The 11,693-nt window shown below is 41.0% G+C and overlaps 1 protein-coding gene across 1 annotated transcript in view; it reads left to right on the top strand.

Moving 5' to 3' along the window:
• Positions 1–513: 513 nt before the first annotated feature.
• The window catches only part of smtnl (smoothelin, like), a 33,770-nt gene continuing 22,590 nt past the window's right edge, over positions 514–11,693 (top strand). Inside the window, exons 1-2 of the mRNA XM_034239895.1 lie at positions 514–669; positions 1,491–2,283. Of these exons, the coding sequence (XP_034095786.1) occupies positions 1,639–2,283 (645 nt within the window). The 5' untranslated portion in view covers positions 514–669; positions 1,491–1,638. The remainder of the gene's footprint in view (positions 670–1,490; positions 2,284–11,693) is intronic.

Here is an 11,693-nt window from a genome sequence, read left to right as displayed (position 1 = left end):
GTGCTGCAGGCAGTAGAAATACATTGCTTTTAAAATCGTGCTGTGCAACACGAAAAAAAGGGGCAAATCGTGTTGCTGAACACGAATCAATAGATTAAAAATCGTGTTGGTGAACACGAAATGCCGTGAGACAGGGTTGAAATATTAGGCTGATTATTATTTTATCATAATGGGGAAATTCAGGTTAGGTTAGCATGGAAGATTAGCCGTTTGGAGTTATAGTACGCCTGGCAAGGCTAACAAAAGTATAGAAAGGAGTGGATGAGAGAAAAAGAAAAAGATGGCACTGAGGAAAAGACATACCTATGTTAGAAAGGAGAGAAGGAGGAGTCTCCCTCTCTAAAGTTTACACAGTGCAAGGGTATTAAAGCTCCCCAGGCCCGCCTCCTTCCCCTCCCCTCAGATTTACTACTCCTACCATGTTGTTTCTTCACTCCACCACCACCACTGCCCTCCTCCTTTATCCCTCCCTTTCTCCTCCCTCCTCCGAGCCAGATAGAGGAGTGATCAACCTGAGAGTTTAAACAAACCAGAGAGCCGGCAGAGCAGAGCTCACACACACTATCTCTCTCTCACACACACACACACACACACACACACTATCTCTCTCACACACACACTCATACAGCTGTTCAGCGCTGAGGGAACTCACCGGAGAGTACAGCTGAGGTAAATTTGATGCAGCTTTCAGTAGAGATTATACAACACAGCAGTTATAAAAAAAAGTTAGATGGCTTAAAATATGTATGCTTACTCTCTGTCATTCTGTCAAAGTAGATCATCTTGTTCAGTTCAGTGTTTGACTTAAGTTTGTGATGTTTTGTTGAGTTCCATCATTACAAGCCTTGATTTCATTGTTACTATCTTGTTTATAGCTGCGTTTTTGCACAGGACATCACATTTGTCCAGTGGTGGGGGAAGTACTCAGACAAAGTAGAAGTACTAGAGTGTAAGAATACTATGTTACAAGTAAAAGTGCTATCCAAATGTTACTCAAGTAAAAGTACAAAAGTATTGACATCAAAATACACTTAAAGTACCAAAAGAAAAAGTACTCATTGGCCCATTTCAGAATAATATATATGATACGTTTTGATTATAATGATTGATCATGAAAGTGTTCTCAAAGCTGGTAAAGGAGCAGCTTAATGACTTTGTATACTGCAGGGTAGCTTGTGAATTTACTCCAGGTGGAACTAAAGTCTGATTTAACACTTGATTATATTTCACATCATTCATCCAGATCTTTAAACTAACTAAAGGTAGGCTATTTAATTAATGTAGTAGAGTAAAAGTACACGAAGAACAAAGTAGCAAGACATTGAAATACTCAAGTAAAGTACAAGTCTCTCAAAGTCTTGTACTTAAGTACTGTACTTGATGTAGTTACTTTACACCACTGCATTGTCTCGTTGGCTGGTGGGAACTTCGAAGAGTTCGACAGCTGTCCACAAGCTAAAGGTCAAGTCTTTTCCCTTTTGTGCTTTCAGACAGTGAGACATCTGTACCGGCAAACTTTCACCTCTAACCACTAACCCCCCTGCAGCCAAACCCTGACCGAAGCATCGCATTCTCCAGACGTCAGACTGTCAGACGTGAGATCTCAGACTGAGAGGCTGTCTGGCTACATCTGCACTGATGGAAGCCCCTACCCTGGCTGGGAAGGGAGACTTGTGTTGCCCCCGGTCTTCTTCTCCAGAGGGGGAGACAGTATGTGCAGCTTTAGCCCGTTATGAGAATACTCTCCGGGACGCTATCAGGGAGATCCACGTGGATGTCAGCGCATTTAAACTGGGCATGGAGTGTCGTCTGGAGGAGACAGCCAACCTGAGCGGGCCTCTTGGACGAGCGGTGGTTCAGCTCCAGCAGGAGAACCGGCAGCTCAGGAGTCAGCTGGAGGCTCTTACTCTACAGGTGGAGCTCCTTAGTGGGATGACATGTGACAGGAGCACCGCGCTCAACGGCCACAATCACAGTTCGAATCACAAGAACCTCCTCAGTGACATTCAGGAGAACCATCAGGAGGTAAAAGAGGTGATCTATGGGAAGGGTGAGGCTCTCCTCCACGTCCAGCCCTGTGTTCTGGGGGGCCAAGCCCAGACCCACAGTGGCCTCAGCAGTCAGGCGTCCACACCTTCTACCTTCTTATCCTCGCCCATCTCCAGCAGCCCTCCTGTGGGCTCCAGAGTTTCCTCCATGGTGACGGGCCCGGTGTCAAGCAGCAGCCCCTCCACTGCCCGCTTCTCCAGCCGAGCCACATTTGCAGTTTCAAGCAAGACTAATGTGAGTACTGTATGTTTGAAGAGATGGCACATCATTTTATTATTTTTCGTTGCCACAATTAACAATTTCACCCATCAGAGTTTGACATGGGTCTGCATTGATTTTAGATGTAATGGTATTTAACACTACTGATTATATAAAGTTATATAAATCTTCTAGAAAATGTTGTTTTGTTTGGTTACATTACTTCTTTCAAATTTGTATTAATTTTTTTTACAATTGTAACTCTACTTCTTTATCCATTAGGGCCTAGTTACAGCTATTCACTTCAAAATTGATACACTACTAATTATTTTGTTTACCTATTACGAACATTTATGGATGTCTTTTAGCTAACCTTTTAAACCATTTATTCATTAAATGTAGCTAAGTATTTCAAATATTAATCTGACTCTTAGCCAAGTTATTACCTCTAGCTTTCTATTCCAAATATTTCTCCATTGTTTTTAGTCAAATGTTTGTCGGTATCTCCTGACCTTAATTAAAAACCAGCTATCAATGGATATAAATCCTCTTTTTGTTGTGTACAGTGAAATTTAAACTTTGAATTTAACCTATCATAGCATTTGGATACTGCTACAGAGCAGTGTGAATCGTAACTGGCTACTGCCACCAACTGAGCTAATGACATCCGGGCATTCAGTTTGTTATCTTTTTATTTTTCTTCTTGGCAAAGTATCTAGTGGAGCATACACCACCAACTCTACTCAAGTTTTGAACTATACAGGAGCATGCACATTCGAAACACTCACTAAGAGACAAATATAAGAAAGTGTGCGCCAACGCGGCAGATTACAACATTTGAGTTAGATCTTTCAACACATGTTCAGGTGCAATAGTCAGACTCAATATGTGCATATATTCATATTTGTTTAGCTGTTTATTTTTTTGTATCCTGTCAACTGCAGAATACCCCGTGAGGTACCCAGGATACAAATAATTGCTTTACATGGACATGTGTCTAGAATTCCAAGACAATTTGTAGTTTGTGTCCTCCTGGGCGCACACAGACACTCTTGACATATTTGACCCACCACTTCACAATCCAGTGCCAGATACATTTTTAACATGGATGGAAATATAATATATGCCAGCAAAGGAGGTAATCCAGTCATTATGATGTCATTTTTCTTGGTTGGGAAAGGGCCAATGTGGTCAAATAGGCAGAATGTGAGTTGGACTGGAGCAGTGTTGCGTTGGCTGTGTGGATCTGTCATACGAGGCACTGGCTGTGTCATTGCGGTTGCACAAAGGCCCTCCACCGGGATGCTTAAGGATTTATGAAGAGCAGTAACATGAGTCGACTAGGCTCCTGGGAGGTGAGGTTAGTGTGGTCTTGTGGTTTTCAGACCTGAGTCAATTATGTGAAATAAGCACCGTGAAATGTAGGGTCTGGTTAGTCCTTATTGCTGTCGTCCTGTGCAAATCATGTGGGTCCAGGTTTGGAATATTTTATGTTTTAGCCTAGCCTGAACAATTACAAGATTCTGGTTTGAAGAGATTCCAACCAATTGTTTGGTTCCTAAACGTGTCTGAATAAATTCAAAAACTGAGGGTTTGAGTTGAAAAAAAGCCAGATTTGAAATTTCTTGGAAAGCTGATACAAAGCATGTTTGTATCAAAATTGTTTTCATGTTGTTCATGTCCTGAGTAAGATCATACTCAGTTACAGCACTGATGGCCTGTGTCACCGTTGTATGGCTCAGTGGTTTCCAAGTTACTATCAGGGTTCAAATTTCACTGTCACCTTGGGATGCATGTTCATGGAAGTGTGTCCTGTGGAGTTGGACTTGTAACTCTTCTAGGATTCCTGAGCTGTAATAGTTGCATAGTTGAATTTGTTTCTGCCCTTGGCTTGCCTTGCTTCTGATGAAACCAAAAAGAAAACCTCTTGGCTTCCATCCATCACTCATTCCTTCCTGATCCTGTTTATAGGGTTTTCAGAACAGAAAGGACATTTTGTCCAAAGTACCTAAATGTTTATATGTAACCAATCTCTGCATTAATTGCAAGAACGTTGAAGCAATTTTAAGATAAGATAAGATCAAATATACTTTTATTGAACCCAGTTTGGGAAATTATTTTTTTCACAGCAGCATCTAGACAAGATCTTGCATATTTTTTCAGACACAGGAGCTATTGATAACTTTTCAACGTCATTGTTTCCAGTTGGTTTGTCGCCGTCGCAAACGTCAACAAGATCGCTCATCGTTTTTCTTCGCAATGTGTTCCGGAACTCCTGTTATGTAGCAACATTTCTTCAAGACCAAACATTTTGCAGACAAAGATCCACACAGATACAACTGAGACCCACACAGCTTTATAAGAATCACATGCACACATTATGCAAATATCTGTTGGTCGTGTATCTGTAATTACGAAACTATGCAGTGGATACAACAGAGGAATTTTATCTTCTGTGAAATCATGTGGTCAGAGCGAAACAACACAAGGGCACCTTTGTTTCTGCCTGTGTCTGCCGTGGGAGATCCCCCACTGTCAGCCAAACACAGCGCTGCAGAAACACACAGTTCAAACAAAAATACACTGTCAAATGATGTACGAGTGCACAAAGGTTCACATGTATATGCTGCCTCCTACGGTATGGAAATGAGCTTAATTTCATTTTATTGACCCACTTTCAGTAGTCAGATCTTCATAAAACTTGCAGATCACTCTTCCTGCTATGATCCTCAATCGTCTGTGAAGTGGAGACAGTACATAAAGTTCAGCTGACTGTTCAAACAGGCCTGATTGACATGATACACGTACATTAACGCACACACAGCGACACATTGCAGGTATTTGTATTGGCTGGAATCCAAGCTAAATCCATCTGAGCCAGAGAGATGTGTTCCAGCCTGCTCTCCAGCTGTTACAGTGCACCTTCACCTGACCCAACTAAGCTGCCGTACACACCTGCACACACACAAACCTTAAAACACACCTGCAGCACATTAGCATGACCTCGTTCATATGGAAATCACACCTGTAGCATCGGTAAACCATGAATATTTACTATTATTTCTTTATATCTCTGCCAGGCTTGGAGAGATAATGTGCTTGTGCTCATAGCCTATGTGTATCTTACTGTGCATTTATCATACAGTAAGTGTTCAGCAGCTACTTAAAGATCCCATGTCATGCTTTTCCGGTTATTGCCCGTCCCCTTGTGTGTTATGAAAGTTTATATGCATGTAAACGGTCTGCAAAGTCACTAACCCTCAAAGTACACCCTGTAGCGAGTACAACTCTAACACAGAAAATATGTATGTATGTATATATATATATGTGTTGCATATTTGGCAATCGGCTAGGCTAAACCTTCTAGCTACATGTGTAGCTTTTTCATTTTTGTAAAACTTACATCCATAAAAAGTTAGGTCTCATTTTGTACTGGAGCATCTGCATATTCATTCTATATATTATTTGTTCAACAATTGGAGCTAAGGAGGATATGGATCACGCAATAACTGTGTTAGCTTTAGCTGCTAGTGAGTTTTCTATGATTTCTTATGATTGTAGATAGTACAACATGATACAAATAAATCCCCTTTGTTCTTCTCTCTCTTCAAATAAGGTATCAAATCAAACAGTTGGTCCATTTTCATCTGCTCATATGATACTGTGTGTATGTGTGTAGGTTTATTCAAGCTCATTCGGTTTTCATGGACAAAAACCCTGATGAACAGCAATATTTTGTCAATGTTGTCATAATTTGCTGCCTCCGTTTCACTTTTCTGATTCAGTACATTGGAATTTGCATATACATTCTTGAATGGAAACCCAGCTCTGTGTGTGTGTGTGTGTGTGTGTGTGTGTGTGTGTGTGTGTGTGTGTGTGTGTGTGTGTGTGTGTGTGTGTGTGTGTGTGTGTGTGTGTGTGTGTGTGTGTGTGTGTGTGTGTGTGTGTGTGTGTGTGTGTGTGTGTGTGTGTGTGTGTGTGTGTGTGTGTGTGTGTGTGTGTGTGTTTCCATCTGGAGGGTTTTTGAGGTCTGTGAAGAGGCAGCTGTGTGCCTCTTTTCTGTCCTATAATGGTTCTGGGCAACAGGAATTAGTCAAGATTAGGTTTAGGAGAAAGAGCTAAGCCTCCTCAACAATGTTTTGTCTTCCTCCTGGGCCCCCCCCCCGACACACACACACACACACACACACACACACACACACACACACACACACACACACACACACACACACACACACACACACACACAAGACTGCAGACAAAATGTTGCCAATTACAGTGGCAAAGTAGCCATCTCAATGATCCATTATGTGGCTTCTTGTGCTTCATTGGGAATACATTGAGTATGGAAGGATTACAGAATCGACCCTCCTCTCGACTCATTCCTCTACGTCTCCTACCCGCACCCTTGACTCAACTCCACACATGTTTAACTAGGGGCTGACAGTTTGTGCAGATATGACACATTCTTGTGATTGATTGAGGCATTGGCAATCGGTTCTGATTAATTAATGTTCAGGCAGTAAGCTATATACTTCTTATAGTAGAAACTGTAAACCTAAAACAAACTTAATATAATGTCCACTTAAAAGGTTCTTTCAAAATGTTCATCATCTCACACTATCTTGTTCAGCGGCTCGGTTGTTATCAGATGATCTAAGGTGGTTACTTTGGTCATGTGATAACAGGTATAGAGAGTGAAACTCTAATCCAATAAATGTATCTTTAGGTAAATTGGGACTGCACATATTTTGCATGTCTGAGAAAATGGATAGATGTCAAAGCGATATTATTAGATCAACGTGATTGCTCAGCACTACTCAAACTACAAACTGACTACAAACGGAAACCAGAACACGTCCAATAAATGTGTATTTACGAGCTTAACAGAGACTAAGAGTAATTTGTCAACCTCTTTTGCTTGACTTTGAACATTCTTAATTGTGAATCTTAAGAAAATGTCCTACTTAAGTGCATGTTTAAGATTGCTTGTGAGAAAAAAATACTATTATTTGAAATTTCACACAATTACGATGACATTTCTTTATCTCTCCGTTTCATGTACTGTCACAAAAACACTTAATTTTCCTTCTTTCCTAAAAATACCTTGCCAAACCACACCTGTACCACTCAAGGCTCCAATGGTGCAGCAGAGCTTTAGACAGTACATTCCTCTTTCAACGCATGTGTGTGTACATACGCAAATGATCAGATTAGCTCTGACTAGGGGTGTAACGGTTCACAAACATTTCGGTTCGGTACGTACCTCGGTTTTTTGGTCACGGTTCGGTTCGGTACGTTTTCGGTACAGCAGCATTTTTTTTCACAAAACAAAACATATATATATATTTTTTTATTATTATTATTAAACTGTGAATAATGTATTCACTCAAATAAATACAAAATATAATAAAATAAACATTAAGGTGCAGCATTTCGATGAACTGAAATAATCTGTATTTGAACTTTACTGTACTAGTACTCACAAAACATAAACTATTAGTTTTGGGTTTTTAATTATTATTAAACTGTGAATATTCACTCAAATAAATACAAAATATAATAAAATGAACATTAAGGTGCAGCATGTCGATGAACTGAAATAATCTGTATTTGAACTGAACTGTACTAGCACCTAAGCAGCCAGTTTGACATTAGGACTTGCTTGTCATTGTATTTTCATGTTGTTTAAAGAAAGATGAACTTGTCCACATTGCTTGCCGAAAGGGCAGATCTGCTGGCACTAACAATGTCTCCTGCTGTGGAGAACACCCTCTCTAGGGACAGAGGTAGCACAGCCAGGTAGCGCTTTGCTAACATGGCAACATAAGGATATGTGGCGTTTGTAATAGCTTTGGCACGGTCTGAACTCTCTGCGAGTGGTGGAGGCTTAAATGCTAGTGGGAGTTGGGTTTGCACTTCAGTCATTTTTTCTTTTGGTACCGGTGATATTCACGTTCGGGTGATGCCTTTTCAAGAGTGTGCAAGTTTGATGTATTGCCAGCCGCGTAACCAATTTTAGTTGAACAATGCCGACAAACAGCTTTGGTTCAGTCCACCTGTCTTTGTCCGTCATCCTTGTTCGTAACTGCAAAACCAAAATGTTCCCAAACCGGAGACTTCAATGATGCTGGAGGATTTTCGAGCTCAACTTCAGCTCAGTTCCTCAAATTACTGACTACATTTGAACGCATCCCTCTGACCAGCTCTCATAGTATGCCTCTCATCCAATGAAATGACTTGCTCGCTCTATGACGCGTTGAACCCAATGTGAGCAAATTACTCTGAATGCTGCGACGCAGCACCTGAGATTACTTCCAAAAAGTTATTCACGTTCTCAATTTGTTACGTTTAACGTTATATTCGTTCGGTACACTTCGGTACACACCTGTACCGAACCGAAGGGCCCGTACCGAATAATTTCGGTACGGGTATGTGTACCGTTACACCCCTAGCTCTGACAGGACAGAGGTTTATCTAATGTTCGTTATCAATTCACTGACACTATGTGTGCCTGATTTATAGCTCAGTTCAGCACTTGCATCACAGGGGATTTCTTTAAAAAAAAGGTCAGGCTTTATGGATGTCATATACATTTCCTCATAATTTAGTGATTTAACTCGAGTAAATTGTTACTATGATCCTTTTGAGGTTTTACTACGGTCATCCCTTTGGGACAAACTGAGGAGGCGTTTTTAGTTGGTGGTGGCTGAAACACAAAATTACTTAAAACAGTTTCTTGCCAAAAGTAACATGATTTATGGGTAGTGTGGTTTACATTTGACAAACATCTGTACTCACAACACCATTGCTGCGAGACAGAAGCTACCCATTCTCTCTACCCTCGTCTTTGAAACAATTGTTGCCAAAAGTGGAAAGTTATTTGCCAGAAATTATATATTGACGTTCAAACTCGGAATATCATCTCAAGATGCCATTTCACCAAATTCCTTAATGTTATCTTCACTATCTACAATCTTCACCAGGATGCAAAAGAAAAAACACAAGCAGCCCAAGCACGGGATTTATCCGTAGCCACCTTAGCTTAACAGATGGTTTTGTTTTTGAGGAGGTGCACAGCTCCCGTCAGGGGTAGGAAACGTAGGTTAACCCCCTAAACACAAGAGTATAAAGCCAACTGTACACTGCTAGATTTAGGCTAGTAATGAGCAATTCACAACTTCAGAAATCTTGCTCGGAACCACACCCATCTTCATAATCAGCCTTTATTTGATCTCAACTACACATTTGTAAAGGTTCTTGGATGCATCTTGCATGGTTGTGTCTATGTTTGTAGACAGAAATACAACCACCTGGAAAAGTACCACTAGCTTGCTAGCTAACATCGGCTAAACCTACAAGCTAGCTACACCCCCATGAAAAATATCTTACAATTAATAAGCCAATAACACTCACCTGCCAATCTTCTTTCCTTTTACAGAATGAAACATCTTTAGAAATGTGAGTATTATCATTAGATTGCAATCCTAACTTGGGCCTTGAAGTATTGAAAATTCTGATACAGTGGCTTTCCCCCGTAGCCTACTTGCGAATCTGTACATCTGTCCATCTGTAGCTTTCATCTATCCTAGAACTAGACAATTTCATTAGTTTCAGAGGTTTGTTATGATAGATTAATGAAATTGATAAACTGTGTGGGCGATAAGTGCTCTATATCTAGACAGAGATATTGTGGTTGAGATCCACAACATTACTGCAAGGTTGAGATTGGATCGAGTGCTCTTGCTTGAAAATGGTTATCGACATAATCAGTCAATACCTCATAAACTTTGATATAATCACACTTCTTTTGCATCCAGTGGAGTTTCCTACTGTTGGCCATTAGCAATCATTTACATTTGAGACACTTCTGCATTACTTTCACTTTTGAGACCCAGGGTTGGCAGCCTGGTCTAGATCCAGCAAGTCACTTTTACTGATAATTAAATAAGTGAAAGTGTGTTTGATTCTGTGTGTAAGCTCAGAAGTACGAAGGTTTGTAGAGGGCGTGGTTTAGTTTTGTTTATCCCCATGACGAAGACATTTGACATGTACACACTGTCTGGAGACTCCCCCGGCTTAGCCAGCTGACTGTATCAGGCACGGTGACGTATAGCTGCTAAAATCTGTGTACACAGATACTGGAAGTACTTATCCATCTATCCGTCCATCCAAGAACTCCTCCCTGGCTCTGTGGCCCCTTCCTCACCCTTTTACCCCTCCCCCAATCTCCCTCACAGACCTCAGCTGCATTTTAAGGCTGGATTCCTGGCACCAACCCCCCTATGTGGCTATTAATACAGCAACACAGAAAACAGAGCGTCAAACACTCATAAACATTTATATTGTTTACTAAAACACAGGCTGACTTAAGAATCATAACTTTAATTTAAAACCCATAGTATTTCAAAACCAGCTCTACACTTTCCATCTGACAGCCTGTTATTAATTTGGATGAATTATTTGACAATGCAACTACAAATTACTAAAACCATTTTGAATTCTGGTTTGGCAATACTTATTCTGATAAAGACATATTTTAAGTTAGAAGTTTAAATAGATTTGGAATGAAGTAAAAATAAATTGAAAACATGGCACAAATGCAGTGAAGTGTGTGCGTGTGCGTGCGTGTGCGTGTGCGTGTGTGTGTGTGTGTGTGTGCGTGTGTGCGTGCGTGCGTGCGTGCGTGTGTGTGTGTGTGTGTGCATGCTGGGGGTTTAACAGAGGTATGCAACCACTCCCTGGCTACCCCTGGCTCTCTTAATGACTTCCAGACAATAGGCCGTGTTCCCGTCATCATCTCTGTGGAAACAGGTTAATAACTGACTGGCCTGTGGGACAGTTGGCCCCTGCTGCCCTCTGGAACCAGTAAGCCTTACTGGAAGTCAACTTGAGGAGGGGGATTTTAAGGTTACCTCTGGCTTCGTCAGCTCAATCCACCATGTGAATACTTCACAAAGCCATTTAACTGCAAATCCAGTGTTTTGGATTAATGTCCAGAAGGCACTTTGAGGAGAATTGGTTTTAGAGGTTGGGTGACACTAGCGTGGAATAATATGGGAGAGCATGGGTTTCTGCTTTTGTCAGACATAATCATAACCAACACAGGAAGATGACCCAGATAAAACTGCTACTTTGGGCATTTCTGGGGTCAGGAGGAGTAAGAATATGAGCTATCTGTCTGTCAAACCTCCGAAGAGGAAATTCAAAGTGTAAAGTTTCCAGGTTGCTTCCTCATCTTTTTCTCTGAGGAACTGTGAATCTAAATTCTCAGGGTGGTAATATCTGGTTCTGCTGCTTCTCCATCTTTTATAGATGTGTTTATGTGCTCTGTTACTAGCCTCAGGTCCAAGTATAAACACGATTCAGGCCATGATGTCTGCAGACTGAGTAGTTTATATGATGAATGATGTTATGGGACGTCTGCTGTCTGGTGTCTAATAACT

Source organism: Gymnodraco acuticeps, unplaced genomic scaffold (genome assembly GCF_902827175.1).
Source record: "Gymnodraco acuticeps unplaced genomic scaffold, fGymAcu1.1, whole genome shotgun sequence".
Lineage (NCBI taxonomy): Eukaryota > Metazoa > Chordata > Actinopteri > Perciformes > Bathydraconidae > Gymnodraco > Gymnodraco acuticeps.
This window is presented reverse-complemented; position numbering and strand designations above follow the sequence as displayed.